Below are 24,417 nucleotides of genomic sequence, written 5' to 3' on the forward strand. Positions count from 1 at the left end.
ATGCCCTGAATAATAAAAAGAATTATTCTGTGCCTTTATAGATTTCAAGCAAGTGTTTGATACGATCTGGAGACAGAGGGTCTATGAAACAAAATTTTACAAAGAGGAATTGATGGAAAATGTTTCAGATTTATTTCAAACATGTACATGTATAAGGGCATTAAATCAAAGGTACAAATAGGTCAACAATTATCAGATTTTTTTATGTGTAATGTAGGTGTTAGACAAGGGGGAAATTTATCACCTTTTTTTTTATTTTCATTGTTCATTCATGACCTAGAAGATTATTTATCTAGAAATCAAATAAATGGTTTTACATGTTCTAGTCAACAAATGCAAGATAATATGTTTGTTATGTTGAAACTATGTGTACGTTTTTATGCTAATGATAAAGTCTTAATGTATGAATCTGCTTCTGATTTATAAAAGTCTCTTGATGTGTTTGCTGAAAACGGTGATTTATGGAAACTTCGTGTTAACATAGCCCTAGCAAAAGTCCTTATATTTTAAGGTCCTATCAAAACACGAAATTTTTTATATAATGGTGTGGCTATTGAGCATGTGAAAAAATTCTGTTACGTGGGTTTATTTCTGTCAAGAAGTGGAAAGTTTAAAAAAAAAGAAAAAAAAAGGAAGAACAAGCTTCAAAAGCCATGTATGGAGTTTTACGTAAAATTCGCTATTTTACCAATTAATTGTCAGGTAGACTTGTTTGATAAAGTCATCAACCCAATTTTGCTTTATTCTTGTGAGGCTAGTGATATGAAAATTTAGATATAATAATAAAAAGTACACTTAAAATTTCTGAAATTTATTCTTAACCTTAAATGTAGTACCTCAAATTGTATGGTACATGGAGAAGCAGGTAGATATCCACTGTTAATTTCTACAAAATTAGAATTGGTTATGTACTGGGCAAATATTTTAACAGCCCATGAAAGTAAAATTACAATGTAATTTATTTATAATTTATAGATGTTATATGAATGGGTCTTTTGTATACCCATAGATAAAATGTGTACAATATATTCTTAATTCTTGTTGATTATCTTACATATGGACAAGTCAAACATTTCATAGCTTTAACTTGCTTAAGTCAATTATTAAATAAAACCTAAAAATTAATTTGAACAAGAAAGGAGAAGCATTGTTGATAGTTCACCCAAATGTATTAATTATAGAATTTTCAAAAAACTTTGGTTTCGAAAATTATACACTTACTCAAAAGTTAAGGACCACCAACTTTGATATGAAAATTAAAAGTAAAAAAATATTTCTGATTGAATATATCCAGATTTACTAGTCAATCAAACGTTTATTTATTATTTGTTTTTATGTTACATTGATATCTCCATTCAAATACTTGTAAAACCGGTTTCTTCAAGGCCACCAATGCGTGTTCGAACAATGCAGTTTTCAATTGTATTCACATCCATGTTCGCATGAGCTTAACTGATAGAAAAAAAAAGTTATAAGTTTTGTGCAACCATGCTTCGTCGGAAACTCTCGGATGCTGAAGGCTGGCAGGCCATTGGAATGGTAAGAACTGAATGACGTATACAAGGGTTGGCGAACACTTTAATGTCAGTCACACTGTAATTTTGCGTCTGGTACAGCGCTGGAGAAGAACTGGGGTGTGTGGAGGAAGCTTAAAGATCTGGAAGACCCCGAAAGACTACAGAGAGGGAAGGTAGACTTCTAAAACGACTAGCTTAACAGAGTCCTTTTGACACTGCAAACACTCTGAGAAGCAAATGGAACACCCAAGTTCGAATCAGCAGAAGCACAGTTAACAGGAGACTAAACAAGGAGTGAATGCGATCATGTCGGCCAATAAAACGTCCACTCTTATCCCAGAGACACAAAGAAGCAAGATTACCATGGGCACGACAGCATAGGAGGTGGAACATTCGGTCGTGGCAGAGAATACATTGGTCAGATGAAAGCCGAATTTTGCTCACCCAGTAGACGGCAGGGTTCGGGTATGGAGACTCCCAAATTCCGCATACAAACAACAAATTATATTGGAAACAAAAGCCTTTGGTGGAGGCGGAGTAACAGTATGGGGATGTTTCTCTTTGCGGTGTAAACTGGAGCTGCACATTCTTGATGGCACCTTAACTGCTCAAAAGTACAGGGACAACATACTAAGCCAAATAGCTGTGCCTCATTTCGATGCTCATTCATTAGCAAGTCGACCTGTACTAATGGATGACAACCCTAGACCTCATCGGGCCCGAATAGTTAAAGACTATCATTGCCAAGAAGCCATTGAAACTTTGCCCTGGCCCGCCATGTCCCCAGATATGAACCCAATTGAACATGTGTTGGATTATCTTGGTCGTAGAATTAATCAGAGGACCCCAAGATGTGAAAACTTACAGGAATTAAAAGACGCTTTAATTCAGGAATGGAGACAGTTCCCCCAAAACCGCCTAAGACGACTTGTCCACAGCATGAGAAGGCGTGTAAAAGAACTGTACAAAAGTCGTGGTGGATATACACATTATTAAATATCTTTGCTTATAAATGTTGAAAATTGATGACTCTTTAAATGCCAATAAAGTTAAACATGCTTATTGCTAGCAACTTTTGTCAACAACAAATTAAAGTGAAACTTTAAATTCTACATTTTTTGACTTGTATTCTTTTCTTGGAAAATTATCATTCGCATAAAACAGATTAGTTATCTGATGATTTCGAAACATGCATTGACTAAGGAGAGTTTAGATCTACTCAGATTTAAAAACAAAAATTAAATAATTAATTTGATTGGTCTAAGAGAATGAAAAGTTTAAAGATTTTTCAAAAGAGTGATGGTCCCTTACTTTTGAGTAAGTGTATATTTTCTGAATTTTCCAAAAGATTAAAGAGTTACACTTAAAAACTACGAACATATAAACATCATTTGCCAATTGAAACAGGTAGATGGAATAATATTGATAGAAAATTAATAATATGTACCATTTGTGATTGTAAAACTATTGGTGATGAATTACATTATGCTATGAAATACAAGTACTTTTCAAATGACAGAAAAATATTTTTCCAAAATAGATATTGTGAAAATCCTAACACTTTCAAATCTAATGAACTTATGAACACAAATAATGTAGAAATAGAAAAATCATTGTCAAGATTTATTAAGAAAATATTCAAAACTGTCTGTCCTTCTTGAATTCTCCATAAATATAACTGATTTTATGTTTACTTCATTCTTTTTCTTTTTTCTTTATATATCTATTTTTTACCCTTGAGTGATATTTTTGTTTGTATATATGTATCTCTTGTACCAGTGATCTGGTTAAGAAAATAAAAAAAAAGAATTGAAATTGAATCGCAGAAAGTACACCTTGCTTGTTTATCCTGTGTACACTTTTTGAAGACCCGAATATTAGAAAGAAAAAAGAAAGCATGATTCATGAGGTCATTTTCCGGCCTTCTGGATTAATCACTTAAATTTGTGATTTTATGTAACTTTGATCTATCTATCTTATGATTTTTATGTTTGTTTTTCTACATTGATCTGTTTAGTTTAGGGATTCATATATTACAAATGGCAGTGAATAGGAAAGAAAACAAAAAATGAGGATTGGTCTATTGGTCGAGTTTCTGTGAGTTTGTTTAACTGTAATTGATCAAAAATTGTTTATTTATATCGGAAACATATTGAACTAAAGTAATAAATACAAAGATTGTTTCATTTAAGGATTAAGATAAATTTTATTACCTGAATTTTGATGCATTCGCATTTTGAATATTTTGAATTTTACAGATCGTGAAAAGTCCTTTGCTCGCTTCAAGGCTTGCACGGAACGCTTCACGGTTTACACGAAACGCTTTGCACGAAATGCTGTACGGTTTACATAAAAGACTACATGAAACGCTTTGTACACGTTGATCACATGCTTTCTACATGATTCTCTCAAGCTTAAGCCTCGATCTAGATTTTCTATTCTGAATCTCTCGGACATTACTTAAATTATTATGGATTAATCATAGATTAATTAAGTGTGACAATCTTCCGCAACGCCTTTAATTTAAAACTCGCTATACCAGTAATATATAAGTATAGAAATATTCAACCTTCAATATTAATTAATAGGTAGTTGTCACTTCGTTTGTAATCCTCTATGCCTATGATCGTCTATGTACAAACTTTTTCACTAGAGTCTAAATTACGCACTGAAAAAAGAAATATTCATGTATATTTGTCATTCACAATTCCTTAAAGAATATTTTTTTTACAATAGTTTATTTATTATGTTTATTGCATTTATTTAGTATTTATGCATTACTTATATATTAAAAACTACTTATATTACTGCAATATAACCTCAGTTATTGATTTTGAATAATATTGATTGTGTTTGACTTCTGTAAACGGATTTATTTTCTTCTTTTTCATTTAATAATAGAATAGTTTTATTTGATTAGTTCAGGTTCTGCTTTTATAATTTATCAAGTTAATAATAGTCTCATTCAATCAGACAATTGGCTGTCTCCGTAAACTCCGACGAGCAGAGAGTCCGGTAAAGAGTCACAATACAGTTTGTACCGCCAAAACGAGGCTTACCGAAATTGTGCTAAAGTTTGTGATTGGCTAAAAAGAACGCACCTCACAATTGAAAAATTTATGATAAATCGGCAGAAAAACAACTTAAACAATTTCAAAGTTGAAGGCATGTTGGTTGAAGCAGCTGGAAAGGAAAAGTTTGCGGTATTGCATTTCGGTTATGGGTGAGTGTGTTATACACTGTCTTGCTTAACTTATTGTTGGCAGCCAAAGTGTATGTTGTGTACTCTACCGGTGTAGGATATACTTCGTCGATTTTTATTGTTATTTCTCCTTTTATATCCCTCATGAAGGATCCGTTTATTAATATAAAATAACGATCCAACAGAAGAAACATATATAAAAATGGAAACAAGGTTACACCCTCTGTCGTTACAAACGTTATTATGACTCCATACTAGACTTTCTGCTGCTCGGAGTTTACGGAGACAGCCGAGTGTCTGGTTGAAAAAGACTAAATTAATAACTACATTGCATCCAACAGGTTTTTTGTCGAGGGGAGGGGGAGGGTTTTCTTAGATCTTTCTTTTGTAACTAAACGTGGCTGGAGACCACATACATTTTTCAGTAATTATACAACATTGTAACATGCATTGGGTAAAAAATTTATACTTATAAATAATAAATTTTGCAAATACACTTCGAAACGCCTGCACCAGAGTTCATACCTACTCTGCTCAACGCCAAGGAGCAGACAGTATTATTTAATAGAATAATGCATTTTCACTATATCATGAATAGAACCCCTGTCCACTTTCACTAGAAGTCCGACACAGGGGCCATGAAACAGCTCTGAAAGGAGAACTCCTCCTCATCAAAATTGTGGACTTAGTTTTTGTGCTTTAAAAGTCGGATCGAAAAAGAATATCTTCAAAGAAATTATGCTTTTTTACTATATCATCAAAAGAACACCCACCCTTTCATGAAACCCCCCATCTTTGGCCATGAATTTCACAATTTTGAAGAGGCATCCTTGCTTATCATAGCCATGCACTTAGTTTATTTAAATAACACCCAGAACCAGAGAAAAAGATTTTCAAAGAATTAATGCATTTTCATTATATTATCTACAGAGCCCACCCCCCAGTACCAGAACCCCTGATCCAAAGGCCATGATTTCACAATTTTGGAACAAGCACCCTTGCTTATCATAGCTATGTACTTAGTTACATGTAGTCTGTTTAAAACCCAGGGGCAGAGAAGATTTCAAAGAATTACTGTCTTTTCCCAGTATAACCAAAAGAGCCTCATCCTAACACCAGAACCTCTGACCCAGGGACAATTCCTACTTTTGGAAAAGGCAACCTTGCTCGTCATAACTATGCACTTAGTTAGTTTGTTAAATACCAAGGAGCATAGAAGAGGATTTTCAAACAAATAATGCACTTTCACTATATGATCGATATATCCCAGCCCTAGTACTGGAACCTCTGACCCTGGGGCCATGAATTTCACAATTTTGATAAAGGACTCAATGCCTATAACAATCATGATGTGCATGAGTAAAGAAGAAGTTTTAGCCCCAACTCTCCGGCCGCAGAGGGGAGGGGGGCATGGACCAAGAAATTCACAAAATTTGTTCCCCTTCACTCATATCTGCTTTATGTCAAAATTGGTTAGAATTGATTCATCGATTCCAGAGAAGGTGCTAAAAATGATCAAATGTTAACAGACGACACACATCGCATAAGGCACGACGACGGATGAAAGCAAACAGCAATAGGTTACTTGAGTGACTCAGGTGACCTTAAAATCTTGATAACTGCCTTGTTTTTTTTTTTTTTTTTTTTTTTTTTATCATAATACTTAGATGGTTCTATAATATGTGGTATATGGAAATTCTTGAAAACACTTGCATGCACATGCTGGAATTTTATTGACTGAAATTTAAAGACCTATCAGATAGATAGATAGATAGATAGATAGATAGATAGATAGATAGATAGATAGATAGATAGATGGATGGATGGATGGATGGATGGATGGATGGATGGATGGATAGATAGATAGATAGATAGATAGATAGATAGATAGATAGATAGATAGATAGATAGATACTATCGAAATGAATAAAAGGTTATGCGTGCATGTTTTCTGAATTCCTATTGCCTGATACTTTGTAGGTTATAACTTTATATATTTTAAAACCCTTTAAGAATATGAATGTCAAGAGTCTAGAAAATACGCACAAACGCAGAGATTATGTAAATAATTTTCTCTACATCATGCTTTCATAAGAAATAAATTTGAGGACATTCTAGATTCTGAATGGTTTATATTCAGATTGCTGTTTGTTTTTGCGATCCCAGTGAAATTCTTTGAAATCTAAAATATAGCTCTGCAAAACTATGAGATGATGTATATGGAAACTATCAAAATCACGTGCATGAACATGCACTGAACTCTGATAAACTTTCGCTCATTTTACAATATGTGCATTATTTACATCTTATACTTCGGAAAATAAGATGTTTAAGTCTATAATGCAAAGATTTTGTCTAATTTAATAAAGTTTTAGGGAATGGGGCATAAAGAAGGAGTAGTGAGCGTTTGAGAATATCTGCAGCTGCCCCCATAACAAATAAAACTAGCTTATTTACATTTTCAGATTTAAAAAAAAAAGATAATGGAATGTATACATGGTTTTAGTTTGGTAAAGACCTCTTTGAAAATAAATGCCTGATATTTAACATTATACCTCTGTATTTTCCTCGTTTCCATCCAAGTCCGTAGCCATTTTCAACAGTTGGTACTTCTACTTCCCCAGATATTTCGTTAATAACTGAATTGGTCAATTTGTTATGCTCCTGGTGCAGTGCAGCGAAATTTTTGTCCGACATGAACGTGTTGCCGTATTTGTCCTTATTGCTCAGGTGGAAGTTCATGTATTTTGCCATATCCACAGCGTTTGACATAACTCCTCCGGAACCTGCCCAGGTTTCCCACAGTCTGTGTTTGAAAGAAGCATCAAACATGCAAAAGTATACCCATGTTTATATTGCAGGAAAAGTGTTGTTTTAACTTTAGGAACTAAAGCTGATAAAATGAAATTGATTCATTGAATGCAGACCGGAATACGTGATATATTTACTTATATTTATGGTGTTATTTAAGATCCATTCACTGCAATGACTTGAAATTTTATAGAGCAATTATGTAACGCACATAGTCTAAGAATTTCTCCAAACTCTCTATGATGAATGTCTTTAATACCGTAAACTCAAATCAGGAAAAAAAAGTTGCTTCGTGTCATGGGTACCATGGCAACGTGACCTTATGTTTGATGAATGGCATTTTCAACATGTTCAGAGTTTAATGCAAAAAATTCAAAACTGTTTCCAAACGTTAAAGGCCTGATGTTTTAATTGCCTGATAAACATTTGTTGGAAATCAACTATTACATACAACTGTACGTTATACATGTAATTGAAAAAAAAAGTATTCAAAAGAAATTTTATTCATTCATCTTTATTAAGACATGCATTACAAAATAAAAGAAACCATAGTTTGAAATGAAACCAAATAATGGAGATAGATCTTTGTAACATACCAAGGACGAAATGTGATATTTCTTATTGGTTGGCAATGGTTGCCATGTTTAATACCCCAAAAGAAATTTCAAATTTATTCTTTGTGAAATATTTAGATAACGAATAGTATTCAAGCTCAAAATCTTTTCAAACAATAAAAATCGGGAGCGGAGTAAACATTGACCTCTAAAATCATTAGAGGTTGGATCAGGTGCCATGGAGGAGTGAGCATCCCCAACCGAACGGTCACACCCGCAAAATGGTGACTTCACAACTTGCGAAATGTTGACTTCAACGAGACTGTTGATATCCTTGCTTCATTCAACTTGTTTGTCAATAGTTTTCCTCGTTTTAGAAATTGATGATTGATATTTATGAACAACGAACTGAGTTTTAGTTATGACTATCATACAATCTCTAACTGGATGTAAGAAGCTCCCATACGCGTGTATGTAATGGCTAAACACACATAGTCTTACTTTCCTATACAATTTGAAGTTATAGTAAGTTAAACAGTACCGACCAGACACAACCTTACAGAAAGCGAACCCCAACCGAACCATGGGTTCGCTCAGGGTCCTCTAGCACATCCCGGATGGACCTAGAGCGAACGCCGAGAGCGAACCCAAGCGCACCTAGAAAGCGAGCCCGGCCTTCGCTATTATATAACAGAGCTTTCAATCAGGTTTACGCGATGACCAATCAGCACTTCGACCAGTCAGCATGCCGGTTTGCATTTCAGTGTAAAATCATTGTACACTTACAGTATAAGCAATGAGTGTTTATGTATGATTAAGATTTATTTCTATTTAAGTACTTAATATTTATGTAGTATATTTCCCTAAAAACATTAAATTGTCAGATAATTACATACGTATTTATTTTTATTTTCATATACTGTATCTTATGTACATGTGTACAGACATTTAATTATACATTACGTATATTTTTTTTTCAGACTGGTTCTTAAAAAAACAAAAAACAAAAAACAAAACCAAGGGAAAAAAACGTAGTAACTGAAGAGATTACAATTGAACTATTTCTTTATTTTATTTTATATTTTTTTCATTTCTTAAGAAAAATTATATTAAATCAATACTTAGTTAATTTATTTATTCTATTTTATCCATACAAATTTATTTCAAATCTATCTTTTTTCCGTCTATATAAGAAATAAAACAATTAAAACGTTTACCTCTACCTATACATGCACGTACACGTACATGTACGTACATCAGAGAAAAAGAGAAATGAAAAGCATTAGATCTATTATATGATTTGTAGTTCGTATTTATTTGTTTGAACTTCAATACGAGAACATATTTTTTCATCAATACATTGTAATCTGCATTTTGAATTTTTACGCTTTGTAAACCTTTTTTTTTTCTTAATTGCTTTAAGATTATTTCATTTAATATTTGATATGTAAACTGACGTTTTTCATACTAATCGTTAGGCCACTGAATTGTCGACGGATTTTTCCTTTAACAGAGAAATACCGACATCTTACGAACGAACGTAACCAAAAAAGGGGATCGTTCATCGTATTCACAGTTGCATTATTGAATTCTTCAATGTTATTAAGATTTCAATAGATAAAATCCCTGCAAGATACCTGAAAACTACTTTTTGTCGTGTTACTACCGTGACGCTACAAAACATTTCAATGGACATTTAAACGAGCAAAGGGGTTCCGGAAAGGGAAATGAAAGGAAAACAAAAAAATGTCTTATTTCTCTCTTACGGAAATGAGGGCGAGGGAGAGGTGAAAAATAAACATAAAACAATGGTCTTTCTGTTCATGCTACTGGCTAAACGTTGTACATGTAACTATAAAATTTGTAGTTAAGTTGGGTTTTTATTGATTAGACTTTTTAACTGATTATATAGGGTAGAATGATGTATCTTCAACCATCTTTGCAATTTCGATCGATCGTGAGTACCGGATAATGTTTTGTTTAATAGCTTTTATTGTATACGTACATCTTTTTTCTGCAGAAAAAAAATAAGTTTAGTGAATTGCGTTTTTGACAATAGTTTTAGTTCTATGAGTATATGTTGCCCCCCCCCCCCCCACCCTCTCGATTCATGATATGGCTACATGTATGATACATATATATTAATGCCAGGTTTAATTTTTCGCAGAATATAGTATTTCGAAGTATTTCTTCGCCATTACGAGGCATTATTACCTCTGACAATAGCGAATGGAATGAAAATTAATCAATAGCCATTCCTTACGTGAAATATATGAGATTTTTTTGCAAATGAAACTCGTGCATATTTAATTCAAAATATTTTGTTTTTACAAATTATTATGCAATGCAAATTAGCTGAACAGAAATTGGTCTAAGTTGCCCCTGTGCACATGAATTCTGCATTGGTGAGTGAGAATTTCAGACATTTATAGTATCAGCCAAATTAGGTTACATATAATATAATGCATGAAGAAAATATTGTTCTGTAAAAAAAAGTTTGACCCCCCACCCCTCCAATATGAAATAGGATTTTCGAGTTAACCCCCCCTTTATTTTTTTGCTTATCAGATTTTATTTCAGGTAAGTTCAATTGTCTTCTCTGGTCCCACCCTACCCCCTCCTACTTCTAAAAACGAAAATTGTATGTTTCTGATTCGACTAAGGAAAAATGACGCAATAAATTTTCAGTAATACCACTAATTCATGACTGTATTAAAAAATCAAAAAGTATCAGTAGAAACTAGTTCTACATATCAATGAAAACTCGTCTGTTCGGTTTATTTGCCTGTGTGTGCAGACACACTTGAAGCATACCTTGACAACTCAGTGAATCAGCGTCGTGCACTCGATATCTTCAAATTATTCACATTTTGAAAACTACCGTAACATTTTGCCATTATACTTAGTTTAAACCATATTTTATTTGAAAATAACAAGCAGAAAATACAGGCAAGTAGTATAAAAATCAAAAAGGATTTGGAAACAAGTTTGAAAACTTATACTAATCCGTTTCCTTATTATTATGATTAAAATGACAGATCCTTGTTAGATAGTTACAAAACACAGTTTAAAGATGCTTAAAAACTAATATCTGAAATTGACATACATGTTAAATTAAAAATCATGTCGATTCACACAAACACAGTATACTTGAATCACTCTTTTCTTGTTTTTAAACAGGATAATATGATTTTTTTTCCTTACAGATGACGCAAGTTATACTTTCGATTATAGCTTTTTTTAATATGTTGGAGCTTCGGTCGAAATTACTGTGTGCGGTCAAGGTTACCCTGTACGTATACAGTGTATCTTGTAAATTTATATTCTGACGAATAATGCGTGCTTGACAAACAATGGCATAATGGAAAATAACTTGAGTACAAAGAAAATTAATAAAAATACCACCTTACCCAAAGGCATAAGTTGCAGGGTTTTTTTTAAATTCATATATCTATACAGATATTACATATATAATGAAAAGCAGCCGCAAGATAAATTAAGTGAAGATAGCCATTTAATACATCATTCAAGAGGATACTATCTACTATCTGAATGCTCGTTTATTTCTTTGAAGTGATATTTTATATATGTAAAAAGGACCTACCCTTCCTACTTTATGAAGTTACTTTTTCTTTTACTGGACACAATATGAAAAAAAAACTGTTTCCCGACCTATTGAATATGCAAATATTGCACCATCCCACTTTTTTTTAGGATTGTAGTACGTGGAAATTTGTATTTCATATATTTAGTTAAATGTAATGAAAACGGACATTTTATTCAATGAATTGAGCTTAGACCCCAACACAAACATCGACGCGCGCCAACTTTAAAAATAATACATTTTCCGAAGTAGTGTCACCTATTTTCTGATTTTTGATGGCTGATTTCTGTAACGTTGGAAAACAATGATAACGTAACTTTTCCCCCAAATGAACACAGCGCACATAGTATATATACGTATAATCACTGACGCATGACAAAAGTGTTTCCTAATCCGTCTTAGGTATTATGGCATACTTGCTTCTTTTAATTACATTGTAAGTGATTACAGAAAATTAGACAGGAGAAATTATCATTTACAAAGTCATTAAAACACTATCCATTCTATTATACACATACTTACTTAATTGTTCCAATTTTTATCTATATATAGGTGCAATAACTGGTCCCTGGAAAACTACCGAGATACGAGAAGTTAGGGTGAGTTACGTTTGTTCGTAAGATGTCGGTATTTCTCTATTTCCCGATCATGACAAAAGGCACACGGCGGGTGTGACCGGTCGGCAGGGGATGCTCACTCCTCCATGGCAACTGATCCCACGTCTGATGTTTTAGAAGTCCGTGTTTGCTCTGCTTCAAAATTTGTATTGTTAACTTAATGTGTATTGTTTGACTTTTGAGCTTGAATACTGTTCGTTATCTCCATATACTTCTTGTTAACAGTTGTCATCGTGTATCGACTTGCATAATCATCCAACTGCTGAGGAATTATAGATTTTTAGAGCGTAAAGAGCAGTGAAGTTTCCGTCTTTTTTAACCAACATTTGGTTAAAGGGTGTATATCCCATTACCATGATCATGGTGTACCTAAGTATAGCTCCCCTAACAATTTCACCTTTCATACCCCTCCAAACTCCTTAGGTTCCCGGTATAGATAGGACTTTTATGAATGTATAAAACTTATAATTAAGTTAGATCTCATGCCGCTAATAAAGAAGTGATCATTTTCCTTGCTACTTAATTTACTGTAGCAGTTTTTTTTTTTTTTTTTTTTTTTTTTGGGGGGGGGGGGGGGAGATGGGGGCATGCTAATGAAGAAAGTCGATGTAAAAGAATTTAATGCGTATTTATTACAGTGCGCATATGCATGTATTAATTTTCCTTTTCGGTAAAAAAAGTCGGAGCACCAAACTAAAACTGTACCAAACAAACAAATCATTTCAATCTCTTTCTGTCGCCCGCATGGCCAGTGGTTAGAGCCTCTGCTCTAAAGTCGCGGAGTAAGGAGTTGATCCTTACGTCGCATGTTCTAATCCCACTGTGGGACGTGGAGACTGCTCCTTCGGATGAGACCGTATAAACCGATTTCCCATGTCGCAGTAGTTGTTGACACGAAAAAGATCCCTCACTGCTCAGTGGCCGTAAGTGCCGAGTATAGGACAAAATTTGCAGCACTCCACCGGCAAGTCGTGTCGTCTCCATATGAGTGAAAAATTCTCGAGAGGGGCGTTAAACAACATACAAACAAACAAATAAAAATCAATCTTTTTCTCGTCAATTGGACTGCCACTTATTTTTTTTTTTTTAATTTTAACACGATTCAATAATTGATTTAATAAAAAAAGAAATGAAAAAAAGAAATGGGTATATTTATTTTTTCATTCATTTATTTATTTTTAAGGTAAATGTACCTGATTTTTGTGTTTTCGTCATCAATCCATAGCTATTTAATAAAACACATGTATACAACATTCCTGAACGTAAACAAATATTTGCCCGTAAATTACTGTCAACTGGCCGAAATATTTTTAGCAACCCTTGTTCACTCAAGTATTAAAAATATTAATGTAAATTAAAAAAAAAAATCAAACATAAATTTTTCCTCTCAAAAGATTGCAATGCAAATTTTTATCTTGCCGAATCCATTCTCGCTTAGTGATAATTTTGATATGAAGCAAATACATCTAGGATTGTATTCTGGTAATTTTAATAACGTCCTCCGTTTGTCACTTATACAGGTATACCTACTTTCTATCGCCACTAAGCAACAAAGAATAATTTGAACTACTGTACTGTATATTTGGAATATACAAGGAGCAGGACGTACAGGCGGTAGGATAAAAGGGGGTCCACTTCGCGCTTGAGTGAAAGCGAACGCCGGGTTCGCTCTAACGGACCCAGAGCTGACCCAAGTGAACGCACAGTGAACCCCATTTTTAAATAACGGACCCCGAGCGAACCCAAAGCACCAAATATTTACCTGATAAATTCAAGTGGAACTGGTGCTAATGATGATCTTTCTAAATATCCTTGTGCAGCATTGTCTAGAGATTGCAGTCTTGTAACGACCGTTGAAAACGTCATTTGAAGAGGATCAAAGATCTCCGATGCCACGAGATCTCCCCATGGTTGACCATTTCCGAGTTTCTCTGACAGGTATGTTGCAAATCCATACATCATGCAGGAATAGACAGACGATTCTCTAAATTTCTTCATCGGTGTCATATCTTTAAAAAGCCTAATAAAACATATAAATATTTTCTTATACATTTTCATCTACTGAATATTTCCTCCTTCATCTATTTTTAATGAAAAAGATTTTCGTTAATCAATCCATAACCTCTTAGCACGTACGCTAAGTCCGTAAAGGGGTCGCTCAGTGATCAGAAGGTCGTGGCTCGACTGACCTAAGTCTTTAAGAAAATCTAATTTGGTTTTTGCGACCGTTAATGCTGAATTAACGGCCGAAAATGAGATTTACCGGCGTCGCTCTATTATGATGTCCCAGGCAAAAGCTTTTACTCTTTACTTAAATAACATCAGTGCATTATCCAATCAAAAGGCATTTTACAAAACAGTTGCCTAAGAAAAAAATTATATATAAGGCAGATAACAATTTCTCAATTTTAGTAAAAGTAGCTTTACAGCTGCTTGACAAATTACCGACAGGATTTATGTTCAATTCACGTATGCTCAAAGAATTGTTTATCTGAAATAATGGTTAAATGTTTTTAAAAAAGCGTATAATTGTGTTCAAAGAATTACATTATCTTTATAGAATATAACATATTAAAGATATAATAAATTCATAATCACAGATACATTTACAAACTGTGACTTCAAAGGTTTGTGAGTTTTAATGAATTTTAAAGAAATAATGAATTCAAAACCCAATGAGACTTTGAATTTCTTCTTGAGCAATGCATCAATCTTTCAATACATGCCATTACTTTTTATTTATCAAAGTCGAGAATTAGGGCTTGGTGACTATTGCACTTGTTACTTGTCGCATATATTTACATTTGGAATAACATATTTCGTATATTTGTTCAATATATGCTACGTTGTTTTAAATGTATTAATGTGCTATTGTATATTGCAACAAGAAGTCCATGGGCTACATCGCTCAGCTAAGCAATTTAATTAATTACAGAAATCCACAAATGATCCCATCCTAATCCCTTGGGTGGTGATTTGAATAAACTTGAATCTACACGACCCAAGAATGATTTCATATTAATAGGACAAATCATGGCTTTTCTGTTCTTCAGACCAAAATTTTGGAAGATAATTCCCATATATTCTTATGCAAAACGTTGATACCCCTATGTGGACCAACCTTACCCCTGAGGTAATGATTTACGCAAGTGAGTTAAGGCTAAGTATAGGCCTTTCTATGCAAATGAACTATTTAAAAGGCATAATAAGTATATTTATTATTAAGAAAAAGTTTTTTATTCATTTCCTTATACATACTTAGTACCCACGATATGTTAATTTCAGTACACATAATGACGTCATATTATGACGTTATTGTTCTTACCCACTGGAAGGAATAAAACACATCAACAAAACATCTTCGGCGCAAGGGATTATCCTATTTAATTTTATATAAAAATTGTATAATGTTAAGAAGAATATTCTATGAATTAATAAAACTGCTGCATAAACCTAGGCATTTTCTCTTTTGATCTGAATTTGAGGAAACTTATACCGGACAGTATATTAACCCTGTTTTATCGAAGTATTTTTGTTGATGTCCTTTATTATCTTGTGTTGTAAAGAACAATGATGTCATATAAGTACTGGTTATATCATGCCGTGAGTACCAAATATTTCCTGTGCAATATGTATAGTCCCTAGGCATTTTAATAAGTTTATTTGCACATAAATGCCTATACCTAGATTTAACTCACTTGCATTAACAAAGTTGAATGTTCAATCTCTGATTGCTCTGAGGATGTTTTATCAATATGACTTATAATGACTTTGCTGTCTTGAGAAGACTTTAATGATTGTTTTCCTATGTATTTCCATATAAAACTTTAATCACTCACCCTATTCCGGAAAGTAATGATTTGATCAAATTTGAATCTGCATTACCTGTAAATGCATTATGGCTCAATTTAATCATGGGTCCGTTGTACTTGAGAAGAAGATATTTGAAGATTTGCTATAAATTTCTATGTAAAACATTGATTCCCCATTGTGACCCAATTCTTTGTCCGACGTTCATGATTTGAACAACCTTTATTTAATACTAGGTTATAAAGTCGCCTGCGTAGTGCAGTGGTTAGAGAGTTCACTCTAGAGACGAGGAGTAAGGAGTTGATCCTTAGAAGCGGGTTCGAATGCTATTGCGGGACGTGGAGACCAATCCTTCATATGAGACCCCAAAAACCGATGTCCTGTGTCACAGTTGTTGCTGGCACAAAAACGATCCCTCACTTCTCAATGGCCCTATCTACCGAGTAAAGGTCTAAAATTTGTAGCACTCAACTAGCAAGTTGTGGTATGTCCATTTCAGTAAAAATTCTCGATAGGGGCGTTAAACATATGAAAAAAACCCACTAGGTAATGAAGCTTTCGTATTCATCTTAAAGCTTTTGGTCCAGTCGTTCTTGAGAAAAGGATTTTCAGTTTTTTTCCTTTGTATTACTATATAAATTTTTGATGGCCTGTGTGGTCCCACCCTACCACTGGGGTCATGACTTGAATAAACTAAAAACTACACTACCAGAGGATACTTCTGAATTTATATGACTGACTAATCATGGCATAATTGTTCTTCTTCAGAAGACTTTATAAGATTTTGTTTATATATTCACATGTAAAACTTCGATCCCCAATTGTTGATCCACCCCACGCTCTGGGGTAATGATTTGAATATAAAGTTGAATCTTCCCCAGGATGCTTTTATATCAATATGACTACTAGTATTCATTGCTTTGCTTTTCTTGGGTAGATGATTTTAAAGATTTTTTTTTCTTATATTGCCCAATGTAAAACGTTGATGACCTAATGTTGCCTCACCGTACCCCTGGGGGTCAGGATTTGAGAGAGAAAAAAATCTACACCAAATAGTGAAGATTTTATATGTTTCAATTTTTCTGAACCAGTGGTTCTAGTGAGGTAGATTTTTGAGAAATGCAATTTTAAATATTTACTTATTATTAATTATCTCCCCTTGAAAAGTGACATTGATCTTCATTTGAAGAAATGAATTTCCTTCACATAGGGATATTTAACGGCAAACTTGGTTAGAATTGACGCACTGGTACTTAAGAAGTTGAAAATGTGAAAAGTATACAGATGGACCGACGGACGTACTCATCTTTCAGCTAAGTTGAGCTTATATTAAGGGAGGGAAAATGGAATCTGGACCCTTCTAATCACGAAACAATAGCCCTACAGATAGGCTACCGCGTTACATCAGTTTTAGTCCGGCAGAGAAAAGAGTACTACTGAAGGCTTAAAGGACAAGTGCACTTAAGAAAGTGCCGTTTTAATACAGAATATATTACCAAATCCTTCTATGTTGGTAATAGTGAAACACTTTTGGATATTTCTAATTTACAATCTCGTTAAACATCACCTTAATCAGCATGGATTTTAAGCAATTGGAGATTTTTAAATGTCTATTTGTACCCCAAATCTGGAAAAGTCGCACCTAACCTATTTGAGTTTCGTCTATTTAGATGGGGAGGGGGGCATTTAAATTGGCACTTGAACAACCTGGTGGTGGATCATCGACGGGCGCGTTTGGCGAATGATATTGATTAATATTTTTTCCCATATGTATTTTTAAGAAACCCATTGGAAGCAAGCTTTGAAGCTTTAATAGATTATCCTGATGTCAAATATATGTGCATCATTCATATAATTTATTGTAGTTATTTATAACTGCGTAATATTATGGCTTTCAATACCAGTACCATCGTTTTTCATTAATGTTAAAAAATGATTGACATTTTTTTGTTTGATGACATTTTAAACGACACAAATCTCTATTTACCTCCCGTTTTTCATAAACCAAATACAGACAAACATCTCTAAAGCAGTTCGACTTTGGCGAACGATATAAAATGTGACAGTTTTAGGTTAGCACTTTTGAGGGACGTTTACTAGGTAGAACTCACGTGACTGTTTAAAATAATTTATTCTACAAGTGGGTTCAACAAAGGTCACTCAGGTAACTCTCGCTTGATATGGGAAAGATATTGAACTTTTCAATTCTTTTCATATTTTGAGTAAGCCTAATGTTAATAAAAATTCCATACTTTCACACAAGTTTTATCAATGTATAATGCGTCTTTTCTCTTTAACACAGGTTTTTATAATGTTAGGCTGACAATAAACAAAGATTTTGAAATGATTGTCCGTCCCCGATTTACTATAGAAAATCAGAAATGTCGGCTGACCCCTACCACATTGTATGGCTTTGTTCTTTGTATAAACATGAATTTCAGCGCTAAAATTTGTTGGATCTTATGGTTTAGATATCAGTTGATTTGAGTTGAAAAATTATGCTTAATTTGAATCTTCATTTTTTTTCACCTTTTACAGGAGTTCGTAAGTGCACTTCTTCTTTCTACACGATATTGCAGAAAAAAGATATATCATGCTTATATTCCTTTCACTTTTATAGAATATAAGACCATTTTGATCCTTTGTAAGAATTGTATTATTTTGTTAATGATACATTGAATTCAGTCAAAAAGGATTTAATGTGCCTACTTTTCTTTTTTATAAAAAAGAAAGCAAAATAAAAAAAAAAAAAATAAGAAAAAAGAAAAAAAACCCACCAGGTACTCAGTGTACATAGCCAAGTCCTAATTGATTTCTATTTTGTTAAATAATTCCTTCTTGCATGTCCTTATTTTCAGGCAGTTATCTAAATAAATTACAACTTAATGCATCACCAGATCTTAGCATTTAATAACAAAGATTATACCGACAAAAATGGCCACTGTATAATTTCGGCAATGCACAATATTTTCATCCTAACATTGCTATCGATGAAGGATATTGGAATATACTTATTTCATAAGGAATTTCAAACATGACCCCAAAAATTCCCACTGAAAATGACAAATTTTTGACAGAATTTCATCTAATGGTAAATATTTAAGACGATATTTTTAAATCCATGCATCAAACATCAGAAAGAATTGAGAAAACCACTTCTACATTGAGATTTTTATTTATTATCTCAGAGGTGGATTTTCTACGTTGCACAATTGCAAATAACTGTTGTTATTTTACGCTGAAATGATTGACTTGAGTAAACACTGCATTTGAGTGTTATATAAAGAAAAGTGTTATTCAATATCAGTGCCAATTAAAGGAGAGTAAAACCACATCTTCCAAGATAAATCAAAAATTGGATTACAATGTAATGAGTAAGGCATCCTCTGATTCAAAGGTTTTGTAAAGGGCAATGTTTTAAACTGAACGATAATACACGTATCCCCAGGATTTCATTTTACTCTTGATGAAAATAAATATTTATTCGACTAGGCAGACAAAATCTTTCTCACAACGGCAAATAATGATATTTAAATATATCACGAATGTCAGATGTGTGTCATGGATTTTCAAAGTGTCAACTGAGTATGCGTCATTCTTATATATTAAAAATGCATTCACTTAATTTCTTACTTTCTTAAATTTAATTGTTAAATTAATTCGAAATATACGCATTTTCTAGATTATTGGATCTGATTATGCAAAATATATACTGTAATGCATCATTATGTCCAAGTCTTCCAATTATTTGAATAAATGCGCGAGGTTTAAAAAAGACACTATTTTCGAAAAGAACTGACATAAATATTAAAGAAACCCATGTTTGAAGAAAATTATTTCGGAAAAAATGGAAAATTTAGTTCGAATTTCACTTCATTACCATTAATCTAAATTCAATGCTACAATATTTTATTAAATAGTAAAACATTGATTTTTGATATAGATATGATTTTTTTTATTTGAGACCTATATATTCTGTCTAATAAAACCTCGAGTAAGCGACATTCTTAAAAATCTCTTCAAAATAATAAATGGTTGAAATCTAAATAAAAGTCCATTTTTGTTCCTCAGCATCAGAATACAGGCTTGGATCTGTGGTTATGGATATTGCAAATAATCTGCTATTTAAACTGCCACGTTTAACAGAAGAAAATACAGCTAAAACAACCCGTTTTTTTTCCTTAAACTCTAACATGCCAACAAACGAATTGACGCGATTAATATATTAAGTAATATTCTTAATCACAAAAAGTTCCAGTCTTGTATTCCACCATATATTTCAAGCTGAAGACTACACCTTGTATTTCCTACATATATACATCGACTATTGCTTCCAAACGTTCCAAACATTTAAATTACAAGAAAACTTTACAGAGCCTGGATATTGAACATCTGATAGATAATCCTCCTTCCTGTTCATGTTCTTCTCCACTCTACAACTATAGTCCTACTTGACACGTAATAACTTGTGCTGCAAATATAGTAAATAATGAAGACCTTAAATCATTAATTTTAAAAGGGCCAAAATTTGGGGAACTCCGATCTTTTAACTGGCGTCAAAATTTCAAAATTATCATGGATTCTGCGGAAGATTACGCCAGGGGATGGGCCAGACATGACCTTGAAATGTTGTCAGAATGGATTAAATGTATCGAATGTTTGCTAAAATTTCGCATCAAAGGATTGAGGGGCAAAATGAAAACCAGCTATCCTTCTGTGTTTAATAATTCAGAAGTAAAAAAAGAGTTGAATAGATTACACGATCAGTATATACTGGTCCCTGCTGACAAAGCATGTAACAACATTGTCTGTGTTTGTATGGCTCATTATTTAAATTGTATTTTAGAAGAACTGGGATTTAATTCAACAAGTGGTAATCCAATTTATACCCATAGCTCCCTTTATAAGCAGGAATTTCTTCAAAACCATATGTCAGTTTTGAATATTTTATAATATTTCCAACAACTAACAAGAATTCGAATTACCATATCTATAATGGATTCCTAAGCTTCATTAAAATCCTTACAAAAAAGATATATAGCGGGTTCCAGTAAATGTTCTACCAAGGCTCTTTATTTACTCCTCACTAAAATATTAACAGTATTGAAGGAGAAACTTCAGGAGTACTGTGCAACAATATATTCGAGCAGTGGTGTAAATCATATGTGTATACTTAATAATTCCAAGGAACTTTTGGAACATTTGAAATCACAAAATTTAAAAAAAAAAAAAATCAACAACATAAAAATCTTACGACTTTTCAACTTTATATTCAACAATTCCCCACGATAAATTAAAGTCCACCCATGTTGATATCATTGGCAGTTGCTTTTTCAGTAAAAATGTAACTCATCAATTTACTTACCTTGTCATTGGTCATTTGCAATTTTTTTTTTTTTTTTTTTTTTTTTTGTAAAAAAAAAACATTCTGTTTGTACACACAAGTACTCAGGGCCTCGTTTTACGAAAGAACTTACGACTAAGACAAAAATATAATTTTGTAAATAACTATTATTATAAAATCAATTTGGAAATCGTTTTGATCTTTTGAAAGAGAATTTTGGAATATATATTTATGAATAAAATTTTAAAACAAAATTATTTATTTTGCAAGATTTTACAAGCAACTACAGTTTTTTGGTCTTAGTCGTGAGTTCTTTTGTAAAACGGGCGCCTGAATTTGATATTGAAAAGATGCTTGAGCTTCTGACTGACATTATATATGTGGTTTTTGGAGACCAGGTCTTCCAACAATCTATTGGAATTCCCATGGGTACCAATTGCGCCCCCTTATGAGCAGACCTATTTTTTGTATTCATATGAAGTAGCGTTAGTTCAGAAATTTTTACATGAAAAGAAGAAAACACTTGCTGTCACCTTCAACTCGACATCTAGATATAACTATGGGGTATTTCCATTCTTATGTCGATATGATATATCCCGGTGAGCTTGAAATATATCACTGAGTCTTACACATCTGCTTCATATTAGGATATTTTACTAGAAAAAGACGTTTATGATAAACGTGATGACTTTAACTTTCCAATCGTCAACTTCCCTTACTTATGCAGCAATATACCTTCCTCACCTGCATACGAGGTTTATATTTCTCAGTTCATTCGATACGCAAGAGCTTGTTCTACGTATGAACAATTTATAAACCGGGGTACGTTATTGACGAACAAGTTGATGAAACAATAATATCAGCAGACTCGTTTAAGGTCGTCATTTCGTAATTTCTATGGTTGATTCAATGACTTTATCAGCAAATACAATTTATCATTAAATCAAATACTGACTGACGTTTTTCATACTAATAGTTAGGCCATTATTTAAACACTGAATTGTCCACGGGTTTTTCCCTCATTTTCCGATCATGACAAGGAACACACGGCGGGTGTGACCGGTTGGCAGGGGATACTCACTCCTCCATGGCACCTGATCCCCCCCTTGGATATTTGGAGGTCCGTGTTTGCTCTGCTCCAAAATTTGTATTGTTTGATGGGCTTTTGAGCTTGAATACTGTTCATTATCTCAGTACATTTCATACAAATTATAAAGTATGTATTTGATAATACATAATCTATACTGTTATGCATAAACATATACAGGTAATCTGATATCAAACTTCTTCCCCGACAATCCCTTAAAACATATATTTCTACTAAAGGTAAAAATAATTAACTTCTCTTAAAATTATGATCAAACATTTTTGGGATTTTCTACATCAATGTGTCTTAAAATACAATAAAGGATTGCATGTAAAAAGCTCTGCATGCCTATGTAAAGGTTTAGACGTTTTAGAAGTTTTACATAAAAATCATGTTGGCTTCCTTGCGCTTGTTGCATTCAAAATATCAAACCCTAAGAGAATAATGTTCTTTTTCTTACTTAGGTAAATCTGCCCTAGTTAAGGAAGAATCTAGTCGTAAAAAGTTATGTTCAGGGCTTCCTATCCTGTGTGCTAGAACGTCCACTAAGTTAGCATTTTGAGTTCGTTCTTCATCAAAGAAGACAAAATCAACCTCCATCATGTCTCTGACTTTAGTGGAGAGGTCCAGCCTACAAAAAAATGATGTTTATAAATGGTGCTTAAACTATTACTGCATTTTGTTTAATTTATTTTACTTTTAGATTTGTTAACATGAGGTTTCAAAGTCATTTTCTTACTTTTTCTTCTCATTTTAAACATACACATAGTTAATCGTTGAATCTTTTAACTTTATTTTTGGAGGAATTCAAGCTGTTACAATGTATCAAAATATTTACGGAGGATTTTGGTTTTCCATTTGCTTTAGAAGTAGTGTTGATGCAAAAGAATTGGAAATAGAAGCGAGTAGAAACAGCGTGTGCTCGGTAACAGGAGTTTCCGAATGTATTGCTGTTTTTCCATATCCTTTCATGAACAAAATTTGTGATTTTTTCACAACAGCAATTGTCATACCAGGGATCCAAGACACATGGTCAAAAACCTTCAAATAGAAGAAACTTTTTTATTCATTAATATACCACAGAATCATTATATTGATACTATACTGAAATGCAATTAAATTGTCCTATTTGTATACCGAAGCATTAAAATCTAGATAATAAAAAAAATAATAAAATCCGATACATGATTCACTTCAGTTCTACATTAAATTTAAGATTTAAAGGCCATTTAAATACTACAGACCCTAAAACGTGCTACTACACCTCAGAAACAAACCGTACCGTTCCGTGCAAGAAGCGTACCGTACCGTGCACAAAGCGAACCGTACCGTGCACAAAGCGAACCGTACCGTACACAAAACGAACCGTTCCGTGCAAGAAGCGTACCGAACCGTGCACAAAGCGAACCGTACCGTTCATGAATAATTTTTGAAATAATTATGCAAGCCACGCCCCGAAAGCATTCCGAATGACCAAATACAGTAAGTAATTTTCTTTTATTTCTTTCGATGCAGCGCCTGTTAAAGAAGGACGGAAAATAACCCTAGGGATTCAAAATATTATTGTTAATTACCATGCATCTGGACTTACATCTGTTAATATAAGGAAACTACTCAAAACTAGTTACGACTTCAAAACAACTCGACAGAGTGTGAGGGGATTCCTTATTCGCTATGCATGATCGGGTTGTGCTTGACTAACATTTTTTCATATTAAATGCAGCATCGTAATATTTTCGTGTACAATTTGTAATAAATAAAAGTGAATTAAATACTTTATCGTTTATTTCTTTAGCTATTATCTACCCTATTCTTGTCTCTATGAACGTTCTCGGAAACCAAGACACATTGCAAAAATGTATTAGGATCCT

At 33.2% G+C, this 24,417-nt stretch overlaps 1 protein-coding gene across 1 annotated transcript in view; it reads right to left on the minus strand.

The window, feature by feature from the left end:
- Positions 1-23,581, minus strand: part of LOC133198657 (uncharacterized) — a 26,424-nt gene extending 2,843 nt beyond the window's left edge. The window contains exons 1-4 of the mRNA XM_061334695.1: positions 23,385-23,581; positions 23,007-23,177; positions 14,068-14,325; positions 7,275-7,525 (exon numbers count right to left, since the gene is read on the minus strand). Of these exons, the coding sequence (XP_061190679.1) occupies positions 7,275-7,525; positions 14,068-14,325; positions 23,007-23,177; positions 23,385-23,557 (853 nt within the window). The 5' untranslated portion in view covers positions 23,558-23,581. The remainder of the gene's footprint in view (positions 1-7,274; positions 7,526-14,067; positions 14,326-23,006; positions 23,178-23,384) is intronic.
- Positions 23,582-24,417: the final 836 nt, after the last annotated feature.

Source organism: Saccostrea echinata, unplaced genomic scaffold, assembly GCF_033153115.1.
Source record: "Saccostrea echinata isolate AGI-Se365-2 ecotype Australia unplaced genomic scaffold, CSIRO_AGI_Sech_v1 ptg000033l, whole genome shotgun sequence".
Classification (NCBI taxonomy): Eukaryota; Metazoa; Mollusca; class Bivalvia; order Ostreida; family Ostreidae; genus Saccostrea; species Saccostrea echinata.